The following is a 24625-nucleotide window of genomic DNA, read 5'->3' on the forward strand; positions in this document are numbered from 1 at the left end:
GAGGTAGTAAAAGCTTTGCGGAAGATGAAAGCAGTGGGTTTGGATGGTATTGCAGTGGAATTTATTAAAAAAGGGGGTTACTGTATTGTTGACTGGTTGGTAAGGTTATTTAATGTATGTATGATTCATGGTGAGGTGCCTGAGAATTGGCAGAATGCTTGCATAGTGCCTTTGTACAGAGGCAAAGGGGATAAGAGTGAGTGCTCAAATTACAGAGGTATAAGTTTGTTGAGTAATCCTGGGAAATTATATGGGAGGGTATTGATTGAGAGGGTGAAGGCATGTACAGAGCATCAGACTGGGGAAGAGCAGTGTGGTTTCAGAAGTGGTAGAGGATGTGTGGATCAGGTGTTTACTATGAAGAATTTATGTGAGAAATACTTAGAAAAGCAAATGGATTTGTATGTAGCATTTATGGATCTGGAGAAGGCATATGATAAAGTTGATAGAGATGCTCTGTGGAAGGTGTTAAGAATATATGGTGTGGGAGGCAAGTTGTTAGAAGCAGTGAAAAGTTTTTATCGAGGATGTAAGGCATGTGTACGTGTAGGAAGAGAGGAAAGTGATTGGTTCTCAGTGAATGTAGGTTTGCGGCAGGGGTGTGTGATGTCTCTATGGTTGTTTAATTTGTTTATGGATGGGGTTGTTAGGGAGGTGAATGCAAGAGTTTTGGAAAGAGGGGCAAGTATGCAGTCTGTTGTGGATGAGAGATCTTGGGAAGTGAGTCAGTTGTAGTTCGCTGATGATACAGCGCTGGTGGCTGATTCATGAGAGAAACTGTAGAAGCTGGTGACTGGATTTGGTAAAGTGTGTGAAAGAAGAAAGTTAAGAGTAAATGTGAATAAGAGCAAGGTTATTAGGTACAGTAGGGTTGAAGATCAAGTCAATTGGGAGGTAAGTTTGAATGGAGAAAAACTGGAGGAAGTAAAGTGTTTTAGATATCTGGGAGTGGATTTGGCAGTGGATGGAACCATGGAAGCGGAAGTGAATCATAGGGTGGGGGAGGGGGCGAAAATTCTGGGAGCCTTGAAGAATGTGTGGAAGTCAAGAACATTATCTCAGAAAGCAAAAATGGGTATGTTTGAAGGAATAGTGGTTCCAACAATGTTGTATGTTTGCGAGGAGTGGGCTATGGATAGAGTTGTGCGGATGAGGGTGGATGTGCTGGAAATGAGATGTTTGAGGACAATATGTGGTGTGAGGTGGTTTGATCGAGTAAGTAATGTAAGGGTAAGAGAGATGGGTGGTAATATAAAGAGTGTGGTTGAGAGAGCAGAAGAGGGTGTTTTGAAATGGTTTGGTCACATGGAGAGAATGAGTGAGGAAAGATTGAACAAGAGGATATATGTGTTGGAGGTGGAGGGAACGAGGAGAAGTGGGAGATCAAATTGGAGGTGGAAAGATGGAGTGAAAAAGATTTTGAGTGATCGGGGCCTGAACATGCAGGAGGGTGAAAGGCGTGCAAGGAAGAGAGTGAATTGGAACGATGTGGTATACCGGGGTCGACGTGCTGTCAATGGATTGAACCAGGGCATATGAAGCGTCTGGGGTAAACCATGGAAAGTTCTGTGGGGCTTGGATGTGGAAAGGGAGCTGTGGTTTCGGTGCATTATTACGTGACAGCTGGAGACCGAGTGTGAACGAATGGGGCCTTTGTTGTCTTTCCTAGCGCTACCTTGCACACATGAGGGGGGAGGGGGTTGGTTATTCCATGTGTGGCGAGGTGGGGATGGGAATGAATAAAGGCAGACAGTATGAATCATGTACATGTGTATATATGTATATGTCTGTGTGTGTATATATATGTATACATTGAGATGTATAGGTATGTATATTTGCGTGTGTGGATGTGTATGTATATACATGTGTACGTGGGTGGGTCAGGCCATTCTTTTGTCTGTTTCCTTGCGCTACCCCGCTAATGCGGGAGACAGCGACAAAGCAAAAATAAAAATAAATGATATAGTATATATGTATATGTCTATGTATGTATATGTATGTATTTATTGATATGTATATGTATGTATGTGTGCGTGTATGGGTGTTTATGTATATATATATATATATATATATATATATATATATATATATGTATATGAGTGGTTGGGTCTTTCTTCTTCTGTTTCCTAGTGCTACCTCACTGACGTGGGAAACAGCGATTAAGTATGATAAATAAAATAGATATTTTTTATACAAATATTAAGGAAACCTAATAATTTTAGGTCATTGATAAAAAGGATGGCAACCTAATGCATACAGTTGGGTGTACAACAGTATCTTGATATTCATAGGTTTAGATTTATTTATGACCTTCAGTGATGGGCAAGTAAAAATTTAATTTATTTTATTTTTGATAAAACCTGCCACAATAAAGATGATTTTTCTAGGGAAAAATCATATTTGCTTATCAGTCAGCCTGTTTTTTAGTATTTCCATGGAAAGTCTTGTCGTTTAGCCTTAAAATTGTCATTGCAGCAATTCACATTTAACAATAACAAAATAGCAAAAAATAGCTCATCTTATATTTCATATTTTCATTGTCTTGCCCATGCACGCCTTCTTCAAAACTGGTCAAAATTTTACGCTCTGAAAATTTGTTTGTGGGGTAGGGGAAAAAGAAATCTACCTTTTTATTCCTTGCCTGTTATAGAAGACAACAAAAGGTGCTGGTAGTGGGGACTGGAAACCACTCCTTTTTGTGCTGTCTAAAGGATAGAACAGGAGCAAAGCGAGGAGTACTCATCCTTCTTGAAGCCTCAAGCTTGGTCATCTGAATTTGTGTGGATGTAACCTAAATGAGAAGAAAGGGTAGCACTACTGCTGGAACCTGAGTTATTGGAAGGTGTGAAAGAATGTAAGGAAGTGAGCTCCAGAGAGATGTGGATAAAAATAAAAGTGGATTGTGAGAGATGGGTGATTAGTAGAGCTTATGCTTTTGTCTATAAGAAGAATGATGAGCGAGAAGTCTTTTAGGAGGAGCTGAGTGTGTGTGTCAGTAGTTATGATCAAGATGGAGTTAAGTGATGGGTATTTTAAATGTGAGAGTGTGTAACGTATCAGTTGAAGATGTATTAGGACATGGGATATTCAGTAAGGTGACTAGGAATGTGAAGAGCATGTGGACTTTTGTGTTGAAAAAGGACTGTTGATTGGGAATGCCTGGTTTAAAAAGAGAGACATATGTAAGTATATGTGAGTGAGTAGTAAAGATGTAAGAGGGCATCATTTGATTACATTCTGATTAATAAGTGAGCAAAAGAAACTCTTGGTTGTTCAAATCTTGAGAGGGACAGTTGATGCAATGCCTGATCCTTACTCAGTGGAGGAAAGAATGAAGATTTGTAGAGGTTTTATGAATGCCATTGTATAGAGGCAAGGAGGACAATGGGTAAGTGTTCCAACTACAGAGGTACAAGTTTGTTGAAAGTACATGGTAAGTTGTGTTGGAGATTGTACAGAGCATCAGATTGCTTGGTTTCAGGAGTGGTAGATGATGAGTGGATCAGATGTTTGTTTTAAAGGATGTGTGTGACACTTACTCATAGAAACAGAAGGATTCGTATGTGGCATTTATGGATCTGGAGAAAGCAAATTATAAAGTTAACAGAGGTGTCCTGTGGAAGGGCTTGCACAAATATGGTGTGGAAGGAAAGCTACTAAAAGTAAGCAGTTTTTACTAAGAGTGCAAGGCATGTGTGTGGAATGGTAGCGAAGAGAGTGAGAAGTTCCTGGTGATCTTGGGTTTGCAACAGGGATGTGTGATATCACCATATCTGTTTAGTTTGTTTATGGATGCGATGATGAGGGAAGTAAATGCATTGGTCTTGGTGAGAAGGGTGAGTATGCAGTCTGTTGGGGGTGAGGGGAGCCTGGAAAGTAAATGATTTGTTAAATGCTGATGACTTGGCACTATGGCAGATTCAAATGAGTAAGTTCAGAAGTTGATGTCTTAGTTTAGGAGAAGGCATAAAGGGAAAAGATTGTGTATGAATGTTGATAAAACAAGGTTATTAGGCTTAAAAGTGTAATGGGACTGGTTAGTTGGGGTGAGTTCAGATGGAGGAAGTAGTGTTTTAGATACCTGGAAGTGGATATGGCAGCAAATGGAATCATGGAAGCAGAAGTGAGTCATAGGGTGGTTGAGGGGGTAAAGGTTCTGGGAGCATTGTGGAATGCATGGAAAGAGATGTTATCTGAGAGGGTGAAAATGGGGATGTTTGAAGATATGTAGTCCCAGTTATGTGGCATGGATGGAAAACATGGGATATAGATGAAAATGTGCAGAGGAGGATGGACACATTGAAAATGTAATGTATGAAGTTAATATGTGGTGTGAGATATTTTGATTAAGTAATGGAAGGGTATGCGAGAAATGTATTAATAAGAACAGTGTGGTTGAGAGCTGAAGAGGTTGTACTGCAGTCGTTTGGATATGTGGAATCAGCGAGTGAGGAGGGGTTAACAGGGAGGATATATGTGTCAGAACTGGAGGGAACATGAAGGGATAGGTCAAAGTGAAAATCGAAGAATGGAGTGAGAAAGATTTTGAGTGCTCAGAGCCTGAATGCACAATAGGGTGATAGGCCTGCATGGGATAAAGTAAACTAGTGATGTGGTGTGCAGAGAACCACTGGCATGGTGGCATCACACACCCATGCTGCAGACTAACCTTTGCCTGGAACCATTCACCCTCCTCTCTTCCTACTTGTATATACACCTTATGCTCTTGAGAAGAACTTTTCCTTGATAAGAACTTTTCCTCCAAAGCATATATGCTCATAAGACCTTCTGCAAAGCATATCTATGAGCCCTATCATATGCTCTTTTTATATATATAATTGTCACATACAGTTCCTTCTGTTTCTCTTAATATTTCTCATACACATTCTTCAATGTGCACTATACCAAAACCACAGAAACGAGTAGCACAGTTATTAAGATTTGAATTAGGCAGTTATTGAGATGAAAGAATAAGAATTTAGACTTTGTAATGTAAAATATGGCAACAGAAAGATGTGCTGATGAAAGATTGTTAAGCCTAAATAGTTTAGTGGACTGTAAGACAGATGATGAGTTTGTGAAATCTTTTTGTTGAATATTTAAGGGTAGGAGGTGACCATGACTGAAGTGGACAAAAGGAGGAGTGAACTGTTAAAGGCTACATATATTTCTCTTAAGGATGTCAGGAGAGTGATTGTTGATCTTATGTAGTCGAGGAATTTTTTTTTTTCATTTTGGAAGTTTAAATGGGGATGTTTCTCTCAAATGATGAATTAGTGAGAAGATTGATCAACTAAGAAGTGCAGCAGTAGTTTGAAATATTGTTCACTTTGGCATATTTTTACTCTGACTTAAGGATACATATGGGTGATTTTATAGGTTGTATGAATTTGTCGTACCCTTTGTAAATAGTTAGTGTTCATAATAGTAGGTAGATACTTTAACAGAATTTTGTATTTCATCGTAACTGACCCTAATTTTCAGTGACCATTGCCGTAAAGGTGATGAGTTTCTCATATATTTTTCACTCTTACTAGATCTGTAAACATAACAACCTACAGCTTGTAGCACTTTGAGTGTTGTTAAATGACTTATATTTTTTTCTTTTGTGATTCTTATCTATTCACTTTACATATACTGTTTAAAAACAGATAGTCATTGTTACCTTCTGTTCATCTTTGGTGTCCTGGCTTTTATACCTTTCTTCCATGTATTTGCATTCTAACCACTAATTGGATATGAACCATGATAACACCATAGTGAATTAATCCCATTGCATGTTTTACTTATAAATTAACTTACACCCACAAAACATCTGCCAGTTTTGTGATTTGGATGAAAAGTACTTCAATGATTTTTTTTCCTTTTTTTTTTTCTCTTTTTTTTTTTTCATACACCAACATGTACCTGCATGGCCATGGTTTCTATTGGAAGCAGCTTGCTCTCAGGACGAATGGAGGTGTTTGAGCGGTCAGTGCATACCGATTTACTACCGTTGTGATGGCCGACCAGACTGCATTGACAGTTCTGATGAATTTGTTGATTGCATACAGCGTAAGGGAATGCTAATACTTATAGTTGATTCTTTGCCCATACTTAGAAGACAAACTCTATCTTTATGCAGAGGCACTTTAGATAATTTGATCTAAGTAGTATATAGAGTATTTAGTTCCTTCTCTTTATAAAGTCTTGCTGAAAGGTAAGTAATATGACACAATCGAAATGGAGCGTAGTTACCTGTATTCATTCATTCACACCCCCAAAGAAAGAGGGTGTAATAATGCATTATTCCTAGTTTCTAGGAGTGTATATCAACAGTAGAACTGAGATCCTTTGAATTTGTTGCTCTTTCATTAATAATGATTGATTACAGGGGAAGTTGATTTCTGAAAGTCCCTGTAAAAGGTATTTCACTGTAAATTTGTATTGATTGCTCATATACTTGGTAGTGTCATATGTGTAAATGGACTTCTGTAAGCAATAGTAAGTATATTTGCCTTTTCTGTTCACAACTTCTTAGTTTGTCTGGTTCACTTCAGTATTTTATGTCTGTGTTGTGGTAAAGTTTGGTGTCAGGTTTTTTGCTTTTTGTGGGAATTTTATGATAATCATTGTTTTGTATTATATGTTACTGTTTCAAAAGTTGATAGCAATGTTAAAATTTCTTTTATTAGCTTCACCACCCCCTGTGACACCGTCTCGCTGCTCTAGTAACCAGTTTGAATGTAAGAATGGGGAATGTGTACTTCGAGCATACCGCTGTGATGGAATCCCTGATTGCATTGATGGATCCGACGAAAATGAAGCAGAATGTAGTATGTGTTATGGTTTAATTTGAGTTTTGGTGCACCTGACTATGCTTAACACCATTTTTTTCTAATGACATTTGATATTTTAACCAATTCAGGTTGTCTGTAGGTCTGCACTTCAAGAAACGAGTAACAGTCATTTTCATGTATACACAGAATTATTATAGTAATGAATCATACAACATGAAGAATGTTTTGTCGTTGTGATGTATGATTTACTCTCCAGGTGCATGTATATTTTTACTTGAAGTAATTTTTGTCCTTTAAAGCATGTTGTAGTGTTTGTTAAAAAGTAATTTGTAGTATTTTTGGTTCTAGCATAAAGTAGTAGTATCATTTCTGTAGAGAATTCTGGCATGCTTAATGCATAGCAAAACTTCTGATTTGGTAGTTTGGCAGTTATTTTGATTCTTTATTTTTGATATAGTTATGAAATTTTATTTGTCTTGCCTCCTCCTCCTGTTTATGTTGTGCTTTATCTATTCTTCACATACTTATGAGAAGAGTGACACCTGTTATTTTAGTATATCATATCAGTTATGTTTAAACCCAGAAAATAATGCATTGAAAATAGTTTCATTTTTCTTCCCTCAACCAAAGAAATTATTTTTTTCTTTATGTTGAAGGCTCCAGTCACGGACAAAAGTCCACATCACAACCGGACCTTAATGGAAGTAATGAGAGACTTATGAGAGGGAAAAAGAAACGATAAGGGAAAGTATTTACACGGAGGAAGTGGAAAAATGTCTTTCACAGTGTACCATGGCATAGTTATTGGGAAAAACATGAGAAGGTAGAGAGTTCCAAAGCTTCAACTGTGCTAGGTCATTGCTATTGGGAAAGACATGAGAGGTAGAGTTCTAAAGCTTTGACCTGTTGAAAAAGAAGCAATTATGAAAACAGCCCATCCTTGAATTGCTGATGGCCATACAGTAATCATGTGATGCAGTAGTTTGCTGAATATTGTGTGGTTTAGCTATTGGTGGGGTCCACACAAGTCTTATTCTTTTATAAAGAGGATGAGACCTGTTTTTAGTGAAACCTATAATCCTTGTTTATGGAGCTGGCATAAATTGATGACTAAATTCCATTTAGAGTAAGGATGAAACTTACTTTTAGGGCATAATCAGGTTGAAAACTTTAGGCTACAATAAGTTGCTGGGGATTTGTAACAAAAGTATGAAATATATATGGTATTGCCATTGAATTTCCTAAGAAAGAGGTGACTTTGTCATTGATCAGTTGGTTAGGATTCTCATTGTATGTATGGTAAGATGCCTGTGGATTGGCAGAATGCATCTATAATGCCACTGTATAAAGATAAGGAGGATAAAGTTGAGAGTTCAAACTACAGAGGTATAAGTCTGTTGAATGTATGTAGTAAGTTGTATGGGAGAGTGGTGATTGAGAGAGTGAAGGCATGTACTGAGCATCATGTTGGGGAGGAACAGTTTGGTAGAGGATGTGTTGATCTGGTGTTTGCTTTATTGCAAGTGTGTAAGAAATACTTAGAGAATCAGAAGGATTTGTACGAGGCATCTAAGGGTCTGGAGAAAGCACATGATAGAGTGAATAATGATTCCTTGTGGAGGGTTTTCAGATTGTAAGGTGTGGAAGGAAAGCTACTAGCAGGATTGAGAAGTTTTTATCGTGGGTGTAAGGTTTGTGTACGATTAGCAAGAGAGGAGAGAGAGCGGCTTCAAGTGGTTTGGTCTGCAGTAGGGACATGTAATGTCACTATGGCTTTTTGATTTGTTTATGAGTGGGATGGTGAAGGAAGTAAATGTGTAAGTCTCGGAGAGAGGGGTTATTATGCAGATTGTGTGAGATCAGTTGTTTACTGATAATACAACACTAGTGGCTGATTCAAGTGAGAAACTGCAAAAGTTGGTCACAGTATTTAGAATATCATATGGAAGAGGTAAGTTGAGGGTAAATGTGAATAAAAGCAAGGATATTAGATTTTAGCTGGTAAGGGACAAGGTAGTTGGGGTGCAAGTTTAAATGAGAAAGATTGCGAGAAGTGATGAAATGGTTTAAAAGGATTGGAGGAAGTGATAAAATGGTTTGGACATATGTAGAGAATGAGTCAGGAAAGATTGACTGAGAGGATATATATATCAGAAGTGGAGGGAATAAGGAGAACAGGGAGACCAAATTGTAGATGGAAGGTTGGAGTGAAAAAAATTTTGAGCGACTGGTGCATGAACATGCAGAATAGTGAAAGGCATGCATGGGATAGAGTGAATTACAATGATGTGGTATACTGGGATCAGTGTACTGTCAGTGGACTGAACCAGGGCATGCAAAGTGTCTGTTGTAAACCATGAAAAGTTCTGTAGGACCTGGCTGTGGATAAGGAGCAGTGGTTTTGTTGCATTACACATGACACCTACTGAATGGATGAGTGGATGTGGCCTTTCTTCATTTGTTCCTGGCACTACCTCGCTGATGCTGGAAATGTTGATCAAGTTTGAAAAACTTCCACACATTCTTCAAGGCTCCCTGGATTTTCGCCCCCTCCCCCACCCTATGATTCACTTCCGCTTCCATGGTTCCATCCGCTGCCAGATCCACTCCCAGATATCTAAAACACTTTACTTCCTCCAGTTTTTCTCCATTCATACTTACCTCCCAATTGACTTGACCCTCAACCCTACTGTACCTAATAACCTTGCTCTTATTCACATTTACTCCTAACTTTCTTCTTTCACACACTTTACCAAACTCAGTCACCAGCTTCTGCAGTTTCTCACATGAGTCAGCTACCAGCGCTGTATCATCAGCGAACAGCAACTGACTCACTTCGCAAGCTCTCTCATCCACAACAGACTTCATACTTGCCCCTCTTTCCACTCAGGTATGTTCAGGCCCCGATCACTCAAAATTTTTTTCACTCTATCCTTCCACCTCCACTTTGGTCTCCTGCTTCTCCTTGTTTCCTCCACCTCTGACACACATAACCTCTTTGTTGATCTTTCCTCACTCATTCTCCCCATGTGTCCAAACCATTTCAACACACCCTCTTCTGCTCTCTGAACCACACTCTTTTTAATGCCACACATCCCTTACCCGTTCATTACTTATTCGATCAGACCACCTTACATCACATATTGTCCTCATACATTTCATTTCCAACCCATCCACCCTCCTCTGCACAAGCCTATCCATAGCCCATACCTCGCAGCCATATAACATTGTTGGAACCACTATTCCTTCAAACATACCCATTTTTCCTCTCCGAAATAATGTTCTCACCTTCCACACATTCTTCAATGTTCCCAGAATCCTCGCCCCTCCCCCACCCTGTGACTCACTTTTGCTTCCATGGTTCCATCCGCTGCTAAGTCCACTACCAGATATCTAAAACACTTCACTTCCTCCAGTTTTTCTCCATTCAAACTTGCCTCTCCATTAACTTGTCCCTCAACCCTACTGAAACTAATAACCTTGCTCTTATTCACATTTACACTCAACTTTCTCCTTTCACACACTTTACTGAACTCTTTCACCAACCTCTGCAGTTTCTCTCCCAAATCAACCACCAGCATTGTATCATCAGTGAACAACAACTGACTCACTTCCCAAGCCCTCTCGTCCACAACAGACTGCATACTTGACCCTCTCTCCAAAACTTGCATTCACCTCCCTAACCATAGAGACATCACGCACCCCTGCCACAAAACGACATTTCACTGGGAACCAATCACTTTCCTCTCTTCCCACTCATACGCATGCCTTACATCCTTGGCCTCCAACACCATATACTCTCAGAACCTTCCACAAAGTATCTCTGTCAACCCTATCACATACCATCTCCAGATCCATAAATGCTACATACAAATCCATCTGTTTTTCTAAGTATTTCTCGTATACATTCTTCAAAGCGACACCTGATCCGCACATCCTCTACCACTTCTGAAACCACACTGCTCTTCCCCAATCTGATGCTCTGTACATTCCTTTACCCTCTCAATCAAAATCCTCCCATATAATTTCCCAGGAATACTCTAGAAACTTATACTTCTGTAATTTGAACACTCACCTTTATCCCCTTTGCCTTTGTACAATGTATCCCCTTTGCCTTTGTACAATGGCACTATGCATGCATTCTGCCAATCCTCAGGCACTTCACCTTGATCCATGCATACATTGAATATCCTTTCCAACCAATCAACAACACAGTCACCCCCTTTTTTTGATAAATTTCACTGCAATGCCATCCAAACCCACCACCTTGCCGGCTTTCTCTACCTCTTCTCTGTTTCCCAAACCACTCTCCCTGACCTTCTCACTTCACACACAAAGCACCCTATATCTGCCACTCTATCATCAAACACATTTGATACTTGATCTCCATTATTGTTTTTTATACATATTTGCCATTTCCCACATTTGTGAGGTAGCGTCAAGAACAGAGGAATGAGCCTTAGAGGGAAAATCCTCTCTTGGCCCCCTTCTCTGTTCCTTCTTTTGACTAATCCTAAGAGGAGAATGGACAGCTGGTTTGCCTGTGAATGGACTGCCAACACCAGGTTTTAAAACTATGCAAATTTGATCATGGGCAGCCCACGAATGTGTCACTTGTGCTGAAATAGTTTAGACATATTGAGATAATGAGTGAGGAGGGAGTTACAAAGAAGATATGTATGCCAGAATGGAGGGAACAAGGAGAAGGGAGAGACCAAACTGGAAATGGAAGGATGAGATGAGGAAGATTATGAGTAAGGAGTCCTGATGGTCCATAATGAGGTTATCTGTTGTGGTGTCCAAAAAATACTGGTAGACACAGGATAGTAAAACAGATGTTGGTGATGTTGGTAAAGTTTTGTAGTTGTACAGGGTTAGTTGTTAAGCTGAACTACTATGTCATGTATGATTTGCTTCAGATAAGAGAGCAATTACTCTCTACAAGGACAGATTGATTCCTTATACAATCAAAGCACCAGTTCTAAAGATAAAGATTTTGTCATTTGAACCAGACTCCAAATTTTCTTACAGGCAGATATAGCTAAGATGATATGATGGTACCAAGTATGTTATTTTTTGAATGATTGAATGACAGACCATGAAAGATGTGAAAGATCTGCTGAGTTTTAGGGAGAGAGGTAGAGGAAATTGAATATAGAGGTATTAAACAAGTAAGTCTCATCCATCCAAATTGAATATAGAGGTATTAAACTGAAGTAAGTCTCATCCATCCAAATTGAATATAGAGGTATTAAACTGAAGTAAGTCTCAACCATCCAAATTGAATATACAGGTATTAAACTGAAGTAAGTCTCATCCATCCAAATTGAATATAGAGGTATTAAACTGAAGTAAGTCTCATCCATCCATGCCAAAAACTCTCCAGATCTGAGTATATAGAGATATGATAAAAAAAACATGTACTGAGAAAAAATGAGAAAAAAAAGAGCAGATTTGAAAGAAGGGGAAGAATGCTCAGTCAGCATTGTAATGATATCTTGCAGTGATATTTACTTTTCACAGGATTACTCTTCTCTCTTGCTCTTCAGTTTTCAAACTATCATATTTAAGATTTTGCATATCATTTAAGTGCTTTTTTATGTAATTGCTTCTCAGGTAACTTGTGTTTGGCTTTTAAACTTTGTGTATCCCTGTTAAAGTAATGCCTCGAGGCTCCTCTGAAGTAGTATGCATCCATTTACCTTCCTCTGATATTACTCTGCTCCTTGTTTGTGCTCTATGTCTAAAGTTAATTTGATCCCGACAGCCACCCCTACTCCTGGGTGTACAACCAACCAGTTCGCATGTTCCAATGGGGAATGTGTTGATTTGGGCAAAAGGTGTGATAGAAACTTTGATTGCCTTGACAGTTCTGATGAGACTGGATGTCCTCCCAGCCCAGGTTAGCAGTGACTGTTTTTGTTAGTTTTTTGACTGACTGTAACATCTCTGCTTATATCACACATGAAATCTTACAGTCTCATATAATGATGCACCAGTTTAATTCTTGGTATAGAAATATGAGTTGTTGTTTTTTATTCCCAGTGTTGAAAGTAAAATGAATCTGTGATTCATTAATAATCAAAGAGAAGAGACAAATATTAAGGAGGTAATCCATGAATAACTGCAAATATTACACACCAGATGTAATATTAATCTTCATAGTTTAACTTTATTGAGCTTCAGAATGAAATAAACAAATCAATTTGATATATTTTACAATTCAAGGACCCTTTTTACAGGATTTCTTCAGCAGCCATAAGGCTATGCTGCAATTAGAAGGGAATGGATAGACTTTTTTAGAGCGAGAGATTCATGACTTAGACTGAGCGATTGGGGCATGAACATACAGGAGGGTGAGAGGCATGTAAGGAATAGAGTGAATTGGAACAATGTGGTATGCCAGGGTTGACATTCTGTCACTGGACAGAACCAGGGTATGTGAAATGTCTGGGGTAAACCGTGGAAAGGTCTGTGGGGCCTGGATGTGGATAGGGAGCTGTAGTTTCAGTGCATTGCACATGACAGCTAGAGAATGAGTGTATATGAATGTGGTCTTTTTTGTCTGAAGCAGGGGGTAGCGATGCTGTTTCCTGTGTGGTGGAGTAGCGACAGGAATGGACGAAGGCAAGCAAGTATGAATATGTACATGTGTATATAGGTATATGTCTGTGTATGTATATCTATGTATATGTTGATATGTAATGTATGTATATGTGTGCGTATGGGCATTTATGTTTGTATATGTGTATATGAGTGGACTAGCCATTTTTTGTCTTTTTCCTGGCACTACCTCGCTGACACAGGATGCAACGATTAAGTATGATAAATAGATATATGTATATATGTTGGAAAGGATCACAATTTTGCATGTGATAAAGATATTCCTATGAGTCCACTGGGAAAATGAAACACGGTAAGTTCCCAAGTGCACTTTCATGTAATAATCACATCATCAGGGACAATTACATGCTTACCAAATGGTGTCCTAGCTTCGTCACTTCGATGTATATCAACTGACTTATATTTTTCTCTTGTGTCTCCCCTGATGATGTGATTATTACACGAAAGTGCACTTGGGAACTTATCGTGTTTCATTTTCCCAGTGGACTCATAGGAATATATATATATGTATATGTATATATTTCTTTTATTATTATTATACTTAGTCACTGTCTTCCGCATTAGTGAGAGGTAGCGCAAGGAAACAGACAAAAGAATGGCCCAACCTACCCACATACACATGTATATACATAAACGCCCACACTCGCACATATACATACCTATACATTTCAACGTATACATACATATACATACACAGATATATACATATATACACATGCACATATCCATACTTGCTGCCTTCATCCATTCCTGTCACCACTCCACTACACATGAAATGGCACCCCCCTCCCCCCGCGTGTGCTCGAGGTAGCGCTAGGAAAAGACAACAAAGGCCACATGTGTGTGTGTGTGTGTGTGTGTGAGTGTGTGTGTTTATGTATGAATAGATTGATAGACAGATAGATATGAAATAGATTCACAATGAGCAGAGTGCTCTGCCTACCATTTGTATATCTGTATATCTCACTTTCCTTCCATTTTCTTGAGCTTTCCCTTTTGCTATTCCAACTCTTCTGTTTACCATCTGTACTTGGCCTTAAAAAGATATATATATAGATATACAAAGGTTGCCAGATTCCACCTTGATAGATTGTTGGATATAGATATAGAGATATTGCTGGACTCCCCATGCCTGTAATTATGCTGCTTGTGAAAGGTTGTGAAAGGTTGCCTTCAGAAAGGCTATGTGATTGTCTTTTTATTAAAGCAGGTACAATCTCTTTCGAGAATTTCCTACTGCTGTCAGAAGTGCAGCTTTGGCTGCAGGAGCTCCTGAAAAATGGGTCCTGGTGTAAAACCAGGGTATAACTGGTGGGCATTGGGTATTCAGTGATATGAATGGAAATGGTGAACAGATTGTGTAGCTGTATGCTGGAAAAAGGACTGGTGATTAGAAACATCTGGTCCAAATAGAGGGACATACATAAGTTTACTGGAGTAGGAATGATATGAAGCTGGTATTATTAGATTATGTACTACTTGACAGGCATGCAAAAGAGAGACATATGGATATGAATGTGCTGAGGGAGCAGCTACAGCATTGTTTGATTATGATATGGTGGAGGAGAGTGTGAAGATATGTAGGGGATTTTGGTAAAGAGGAAATGGTACAGGTAAGAAGAGGATTGTATGAAGAAATACCAGGAGAGGTTAAATGTAGAATGGCAAGTGGTGTTAGTGAATGAGCTAGGGAAATGGGAGGGGAGTTTGAGGTAGTTAATGAAGCCGTGCGTGCATGTGCAAAAGAAGTGTGGCATGTGTAAGGTGGGGAATGAGAAAGTGAGAAAATGTAGTGAGTGGTAGAGTGGCAAGGTTAAGTCGTTAGTGAAAGAGAAAAGAGAGGTGTATAAGTGGGTTTTTTTTAACAGGGAAGAGGGCTAGTGATTGGGAGAAGTACATGAGAAATAGTCATGAGGTCAAGAAGGCACTGGGTCTGAAAAAAGAGGGCAAATGAACATTAGGGTGAATGAGTATTAGCAAACTTCAGAGCGAAGAAGAAAATGTTTTGGAAGGAGGATAATTGTATGAGAAAATATGAATAGTTAGGAATAAATAGGGAGTAAATAGGAAGTGTTAGCAGGCAGAGATGAGATAAAGAGGAGATAGGATGAATTCTCTGAAGGATTGTTGAACATGTTTAAAGATAAGATTGCAGACATGAGATGTTTGGATCGGGGAGGCATGTGAAGTGAGAGAGTAATGGTAAGTGGTTTCATGAAATGAGAAGAGGTGGTGAAAGCCTTGTATAAGATGAAATATGGTCAGGTAGCTAGAATGGATGGTATTGCATGTAAGATTCTTAAGAAAGAAAAGGGGTTACTGTGTTGTTAAATTGTTATTTAGAATTTTCAGTTTATGTATGGATCAAAGTGAGGCCTAACAATTGGTGGAATGCATGTATAGTGCAAGGGGTATAAAGGTGAGTGTTAGCATTATTGAGGCATAAGTTTGTTAAGTGTACTTAGTAAGTTGTATTGATGAATGGTGTTTAAGAGTCTGGTGGTATGCACTTAGTATTGTATTGGGGAGGTTTCTTGTTGTCTCAGGAGTTGTAGAGGATATATGGATTAGGTGTTTGCATTGAAGAATATGGGAAATATGTAGAGAAACAGAAGAATTTGTATGTGGCATATATGGATCTAGAGAATGCTTGTAATAGAATTGATAGAGATATTTTAAGGAAGGTGTTACAGATATATAGTATGGGAGCAAAGCTATTAAAGGCATTATGGGGTTTTTATCAATACACCAAAACATATGTATGAGTAGGTAGAAAAGAGGGTGAGTCTGCCCAAGTGAGGGTTGTCAGCAGCATGGGAGTGTGGTGTCACTATGGCTGTTTGATTTGTTTATGGGTAAGGGGAGGGTGAGGGAGGTAAATGCAAGTCTTGTAGAGAGGGGCAGGTATGCATTCTGTAGGGGGATAAATGGGCCTTGGAAGTTGGTCAGTTGTCTTCTGATGACCCAGCATTTGTGGCAGATTCAAGTGAGAACATGTAAAAGTGGGCGTCTGGGTTTAGAAGATTGTGTCAAAGGAGGAAGTTGAGAGTAAATGTGAATAAAAGCATTGTTGATAGGTTTAGCAGTGCAATAGACTGGTTAGTTGGGGTATTAGTTTGACTGGAGAAAACCTCGAGTATGTGGGGTGTTCTAGTTACTTGGGAGTGGATATAGCAGCAAATTGAACCATAGAAGCAGAGATGAGTTGCAGGTGTGTGACGGGGCGATGGTTCTAGGGACAATGAGGAATGTGTGGAAAAAGATGCTGCTATCTGGGTGGACAAAATTGAGTATACTTGAAAGTATGGAAATCAAAAACTGTTGTATGATGAAAATGTCTTGAGGGGGTTGCATGTGTTGGAAATGCAATGGTTGAGGACTGTATGTGATGTGAAGAGATTGATTGAGTAAGCAATAATAGGGTAAGAGAGGTTTAGTAATAAGAAAAGTATCTTTAAAAAGGCTTAAGAGGATGTCTTGAAATGGTTAGGGCATATGGAGAGGATGATTTATGAGAGGTTGACAAACCAGATGTATGTGTGTTAGAAGTGAAGGGGATAGGTAAGCAGGGGAAATTGGAGAGGGAAGGATGGAGTGTAAAAGATTTTGAGTGCTCTGGTCCTGAACATGCAGGAGCGTGAAACACATGCAGGGGATACAGTGAATTGGAGTCATGTGGTATACAGGGGACAACATGCTGTCATTGGGCTGAACCAAGCCATGTGAAGCAGCTGAGGGAAACAAAGGAAAGGCCTGTGAAGCCTGGTTTTGGATATGGGTCTATGGCTCTGATGCATTTCATATGACAGCTTGAGAATGGGTTTGAGTGAATGTCTTTTCTTCCTCTGTTTCTGGCACTATCTCTCTAACATGGGAAAATACAAATATGTATAATTTATACATTTTTTTTCATACATATTCACCACTTCTTGTGTTAGCAAAGTAGTGCCAGGAACAGACAAAAAAAGGCTGCATTCGCCCACATCCATTCTCTTGCTGTCATGCGTAATACATCAAAATCACAGCCCTTTATCTACAATCAAGCTTAAGAGACATTTCCTTGTCCCACAATTGTTTCATATACTTTGGCTCTGTTCATGTTGCAGCCTGTATATCACATTGCTCCAGTTCCTTCTATCCCTGGCATACCACTCACCTTCCTGCATGTTCAGTTCCAAGGAGTCGATTTTTTTTCACTCCATCCCCCTCATTTCCAATTTGGTCAGCCCCTTTCTTGTTCCCTCCACACCTGACACATACATCCTTCATCAACATCTTTCTCATTTCCTCTATGTGTCCAAACTACTAAAGCAAACTTTCTTCAGCACTGTGAATTATTCTTTTCTTATTTCCACACCTCTCGCTTGCCCTTTTATTACTAACTTGATCAACCCTCCTCACACCGCATATTGTCCTTAAGCATTTGATTTTGAACACATCCACCCTCATCTTTGCATTCTTATCTATAGCTCATTCCTCACGTCCATACAACTTCACTGGATCTACTAGACCTTAAAACATGCCAATTTTTGCCCTCCCACATAAAGACCTCATTTTCTACTCATTCCTTAATGCCCTCAGATGCTTCACCCTGTGAACCATTTCCTCTTTTGTGGATCCATTTTCTGCCATATCCACTCTCTAGTATCTATAACCCTCTGCTTTCTCCAATTTTTTTTCCACTGAAACTTGCACCGTATCTAATCAGTGTGTCTGCACTGTTAAACCTAATAACTTTGCTGCTATTCACATATACTCTCAACTTCCTCCTTTGACACACTTTCAAACTCAGAAGCCAACTTTTAAAGTTTCTCACTTGAATCTGCCAACAGTGCTGTGATATTTTCAAACAACATCTGACTTGCGTCCCAGGCCCTCCCCCACCTCTGAAAGACGGCATACCAACCCATCTCTCCAAGATTTACATTTACCTCTGCCAACACCCAAACCATAAACAAATTAAACAGTCATGGTGACAGCACACACCCCTGCTGCAGATTCACCTTCATCTGATACTGCTCACCCTCCTTTCTACCTACTTGCCCACACACCTTATACTCTTGATGGAAACTCCTCACTGTTTCTAATAACTTTCCTCCCACACCATATATTTGTAACACCTTCCACAAAGCATCTCTGTCATCCCTATTATATGTCTTGTCACATCCATAAATACCACATACAGATCCTTTCATTTCTGTAAGTATTTATCACACACATTCTTCGAAGCATACACCTGTTCCACACATTTTCTACCACTCCTGAAACTGTGTTGTAATTTCCCAGTCTGATGTTGTTGTCCATGTCCTCACCCTTCTAATCACCACTCTTTCATATAACTTACCAGGTACACTCAACAAATTTATACCTCTGTAATTTGAACACTCACCTTTGGCACTATACATGAATTTCCCCAATCCTCAGGCACCTCACTATCGTCCATACATACACTGAAAATCTTAACCAACCAATCAACTTTATAGTCACCCTGTCTCCTAAGAAATTCACCTGTAATACCATCTAGCTGCCTTGCCATGTTTCAATCTTCAACTAGGCTTTTGCCACCTCTTCTCTCTAAACCAAACCACTTCCCATGACTCTCACTAAGCATACCTCTTTGACCCAAACACCTTAAATCTGCATCAGTATTATCAAACACAATCAACAATCCTTTAGAATACAAATTCCATCATCTCTTCACCTCATCAATGCCTTTTACCACTTATTCATTTGCCCCTTTCACTGATGTTCCCATTTGTTCTCTTGTTTTTCTTACAGTATGAATCTCCTTCCAAAACATCTTATTCTCCCTTACTTATGCTAATAATCACTAACTCCAACTCTGTTTTGTCTTCTTTTTCAGCCATTTCACCTTCCTCTTGACCTCCTGTTTTCTCTTGTACATCTTCCAATCATTTTCTCTTCTTCCCTGTAAGTACCACCCGTACACCTCATTTTTCTCATTCAATAATAACTTTACTTCTTTATCTCACTGCTCACTACCCTTTCTCTCCTGCCTATCCCCTGCCTTTGGCATGCCACACAATTCTTTCACACATGCCAAAACTGCTTCCTTAGGTACCTCCCATTCCATTACCAGTCACTAGCTATGTTTACTCTTACCATTTGCCATTCTATACTCCATCTCTCCTTGTATTTCTTCTCACAGATATCTTCTCCATTCTCACCAAATTTTACCTTCCTTTTCTTTCTCATATCATTCACTCTTCCAAAAGCCTCTGCAGCTATTCATCCACCCCTATACCAGGTCATTCCCTTCGACCCTTATTATTATATTCACATCCGAGAGAGTCTCATTTGCACCCCTATCGATTTGTATGTAATTCAGTAATGCCCTCTTACTGTCTTCCTATTCACTCATGTATATTTATGTATGTCCCTCATGTTAAGTCAGGTATTCCCAATCACCAATCCTTTTTCAGAACACAACTGCATTAGCTACTCACCTCACTGAATACCCGATTTTCCCCTTTATACTTACAACTGCCACATTACTCATTCTCCCATTTAAATCACTCATCACAAATATCCAATCTTTTGCATCAAAACTGCTGACTCACTCACAGATTTAAACCCAAAACACTTGCCTCTCTTATCTTTCTATGATCAGGTGCATCAGCACTATAATCACTTATATTTTGTAATTCACTCTTTACAGACATCAGTCTGAGCTCACTTATTCAAACTCCTTAACACATTCCTACAACTCCTACTTCAGCAGTAGTGCTATCCCTTCTTTAGCTCCTGCTTTTACACCATCCCCTGGCTTTACCCTAAGACATTTCCGAACCATTATTCCCCTTTACCGTAAAGTTTTGTTTCATTTATTGCCAGATTATCTGGGCTCCTTTCCTCAGATCTTCTACCCATATCTTCTTTCTTCTCATTTTGATTACATCCATACACATTACTATGAGATTCTTTCTCCCTAAGAACATATAAACAATCATGTAGCTTAAAAAAATCAGCCAAATACCAACCTTACCCCGAAACATAAAAGTCGTGAAAAACCTATGCAAAAGCCATTCAGAAACAACAGTCCAACCACCTTTCACTCCCATTGGCAAAAGCAATGAAACTGAATCCTTAAAGGACTCTCCAAGAACAGGCCTTTACAACATAAAACTTTCACATGAAACATTAAGGCCCACTTGCAGTCCAAGCACTTGCAGATTTCTTCAACTTGGCTACAATCCATGGCACAATGATAGTGCTTGATATTAAGGCTTATTTGTTTTATTCATTTTATGTTTGCTGGTGGGAAAATTACATGAAGTTACTTCAGCTCAGAGTTGGTCTTGTGCATAGTAGTTGAAGTTCATTCCTACTTAACTGAAGAAGTGACGATGGGACAAAGTGAAAGGAAGCCTTGATATAGGTATGATATTAAATGAAGCAAAGTATTTTACATAAATCTTTGTGTAAAGGACTTTTGGGTCGACTTGCTTGAGCATTGTACGTGGAGAATTGTGTAGGAAGCAAACAATCTTATGGTTGAAAGCAAAATTGCCCTTGATTACTCAAAGAAATGTCTATAAAAATGTTTACAGCACGTATTTGACTTAGATTAGAAGTGCATTTCTGGTTCAGTCTCTGAAGAAACATATGAATATGGGGAAAGCCCTTTGGATTGCAGCAAAGTTGGTACCTGCCATCAACAAGTTGAGTTACAGCCATGAATTTGCCTGTGATTTTCAAGTTTCTGAATGAGATGAACCACATCAAGAGTGAATAGTACTTTGAAGTTAGCAAAGAAAGATTGGTGAGAAGTTAAAGCAAGAAACATTGTAAATTACCTTGAGAAAATCTTAAGTAATAATAGTGGTGTATGAATGGATTAAGCTTAGTGAAAATGCTGTAAATTCAGACAGCATTCGAAAATTTAAATGTTACACAGTAGAAAAGAATGTTTGAGATGGGTCTCCACAATTATTTTGCTTCTGTGCTGTACAATTAAGTGATTACATGTTAAATCGTTAGCCTTTTGATTATGATGTTAGTTTGCATATCATTTTTTATCACTTTTTCATTTCTAAAGTTTTTATTGCAATTTTTCCAGAAAAACAGAATATTGAAATGCACAGTGACAGCATTGCCTGCCACTTGTGCCAAAGATGAAATGTAGATGTATGTTATGATTATATTATTTTTAGCTCTAAAAGTTTTTATCACAATTTTTCCAGAAAACAGAATATTAGAACACACAGTGACAACATTACCTGCCACTTGTGCCAAAGATTAAATGTAGAGGTAATGGTGCTACTTGTTAATACAGTGCTATTTAATTAAATAGAAATTTAGTAGCTTTTTATAACGAAAAATAATGAATGAGTTTGAAACTTCTGGTTTGGTGATGGGAGCAACATGCTGTTCTTTCCATTAATGCATATTGCAAGTAATAGCAAAGTATTCAAAATCTTAATCCACATTAGACTATAAAAGTTGAATGAAAGAAATTTATTGAAAAATTAAAGTGAAATAGCAAATTTGGAAACATGCAAGATTTGATAAGCAGCTTTTTGATATTGTAGTCCATATTCTCTGTGTTGGGAATTTTAATTTACAAAGGTTGATTGTGTAAAATGCATTTATTGTGGGTGACAGATGAATGTATCTTGCAAGTATTAAGGTTTTACATGTTGTCCCAACATATGATTATTACATGTGGCCCCTGTACTGTGTATAGTATTTAAAGAAAATCTTGATTGTATATATGTTTGTAACTAGTAACTAATCTAGTATCCCTCTTAGCTAATGGAGAGTGTACGGAGAACGAGTTCAAGTGTTTGGATGGCGCTTGCATAGATAAGGACTGGCGATGTGACAGTGTACCTGACTGCAGTGACGCTTCTGATGAAAATAATTGTAATGTGTCCTGTTTTAGTTAGTCATCAACAATCTTGATATCTCATCCATTCTTACTTACTAAAATGAGGTTATGCTAAATTATATTTTTGCTTGCAAAGCTGTATTATAGTTATATGATATAAATAGAAATAGATTGTCAGATTACTTACTCATATTATTTGCAATTTGTGGTGAACTTTCATCTTGTAAGTATAATCTCTGAAATTAGAATAATTACATAGAAGGGAAGAGATGTCAAGTGCTTCTTTTGGGCCTCTTTTAAGTTTATTCAACTTTTATTTTACTGTTATATGATTACTATAGTTATTAGTTTTTCATTGTATTTGCTCTTCCTGAGTTTTTATACATGTCTAACAGTTTTTCCATCCTTTAAATTATCTCCCTTCATGTTTTAAGTAGACTGGGATTAAATAACTACTCCCTCTGATGTTTCTCTCAGGAATTTTTCCCAAAAATCCTAGAGAGAACAATATGACTGAAAAATTTTTACTACAAATATCTATTAGTAAGACTGATTGAATTTTAGCCCTTACCCACTGAAAAGGTATCAAACTAGGTAACATCAGTACCATGTAGCCAACCATACCATGAGGAGACTAGATTCGTTAAGAGACTTCATACCAGAAAGAGATAATAGTACAGTTGTAAATGTTCAGTTATCATCTACTTTGCTCTGTTGAATGACAGTATGAGTTGAGAATGCATTAAGCTTTTACTAGATTAAAAATGTTTTAGTATCATAATGATTCCAGGAAGTGTCATATATTTTCGTCAGCATCTCTTCTAATTCTCAGCATATATCCAAACTGTGTCAACACATCATCTTAAGCTTTGATGACCACACTCTTCTTATTACTACACCTCTCTCATACCATTTTATTACTTACTACCAAGTGACCTTACACCACATATTGTTCTCAAACATTTCATTTCCAGCACTATTACTCTCCTCTGCGCATCATTCCTTGATTCCATAAAACATTGTTATGACTACTATAACTTCAAATTTACCCATATTTGCCAAATAACCTCTCTATTTTCACGTCAAAACCAAATAACTATTATTTTATTTAAATTTAATCTAAACTTTCTCCTTCCACTCACACTCCTAAACTTATAAACCATCTCTTGCAGTTTCTGATTCAGATCTTTCATCAGCGTACAACTAACTCTTCTGGAGGCCCCCAGTACTTCCATCAAATTGCATACTTCCTTCTCTCTTCAAGACTCTTGCATACACCTTCCACACCATCCTATCAATTAAGAGATTAAACAGCCATTTAGACATCACACCTTCCTGCTGCAGACCTACCTTCACCCAGGACCACTAGTCTCCTCTCTACCCACTGGTACACATGCCTTACTCGTTTAATATAAACTCTTTGCTGCTTCAAATAGCTTTTCTCTCACACCATATGTTAATAGCATTTCTGTTAACCCTATCTTATGCTTTCTTTGGATCCATAAATGCCACATAAGGAGCATTTGTTTTTCTTCTCTCACACATTCTTCAAAGTAAACATCTGATCCATATGTCTTCAATGACTCCTGAAACCACATTGTACCTCCTCAGTTTGCTGCTCTGTGCATGCTACCATCTCAGTCACCACTGGTACACTCAACCTCTGTAATATGAATGCTCATTTTAGTCCCCCTTGCCTTTGTGCAATGGCATTCCACCAATTATTAGGCACTTTACCATAATCCTTACATAAACTAAGAATGCTAAATAACCAGTTAACAATGCAGCAACTGCAGTTCCATTTACTCCACTCACCCTGCTTTTTATGAGAAGCTCTCTGCACCTTTTCTCTTTTCTCTAAACCACTTGCCATAATTCTCTCACAATGCATACCTACCAGACCCAAACACCCTACATGTGCCATTCTATCCTTTCAAAGATCTTACTCCATCTCCTCTTCTCTTCATTACTGCCTGTTATCATTTTCTCATATTCACCCCTCTTTGATTTTCCCGTTTCTGTTTTTCCCACACTGTTGATCTCCTTCCAAAACATCTTATATCCCCATGAAGTGTGCTGACACTTGCACACTCCAGTTCTCATACGCCCACTGTTTAAATCCCTGCTCCTTTCTGTTGACCTTTTGCCACTTTCTCTCATATCACCCAGTCACTTGTACTCCTTTTCTGTAATTACTACCCATACACCGTTCTTCTTATCTCCTTCACTAGCAGATTTACTTCATCATCCCACCATTCATTACCCTTTCTCACTTGCCCATATCCCATCTTCTGCATGTCACACTCTTCTCTCACACTCATTAGCCCTACTTCCCAATATGCCTCCCATTAATTGTGTACTTATTACACTA

The 24625-nt window shown here is 38.5% G+C and overlaps 1 protein-coding gene across 2 annotated transcripts in view; it reads left to right on the top strand.

The window, feature by feature from the left end:
• The window catches only part of LOC139748046 (uncharacterized), a 538085-nt gene that overhangs the window by 399623 nt on the left and 113837 nt on the right, over positions 1-24625 (top strand). For both annotated transcript variants that reach the window (XM_071660616.1, XM_071660617.1), the window contains 4 exons: positions 5938-6054; positions 6675-6815; positions 12547-12681; positions 22176-22289. In XM_071660616.1, the coding sequence (XP_071516717.1) occupies positions 5938-6054; positions 6675-6815; positions 12547-12681; positions 22176-22289 (507 nt within the window). The remainder of the gene's footprint in view (positions 1-5937; positions 6055-6674; positions 6816-12546; positions 12682-22175; positions 22290-24625) is intronic.

This window comes from Panulirus ornatus, chromosome 72, assembly GCF_036320965.1.
Source record: "Panulirus ornatus isolate Po-2019 chromosome 72, ASM3632096v1, whole genome shotgun sequence".
In the NCBI taxonomy this organism is placed as follows: Eukaryota; Metazoa; Arthropoda; class Malacostraca; order Decapoda; family Palinuridae; genus Panulirus; species Panulirus ornatus.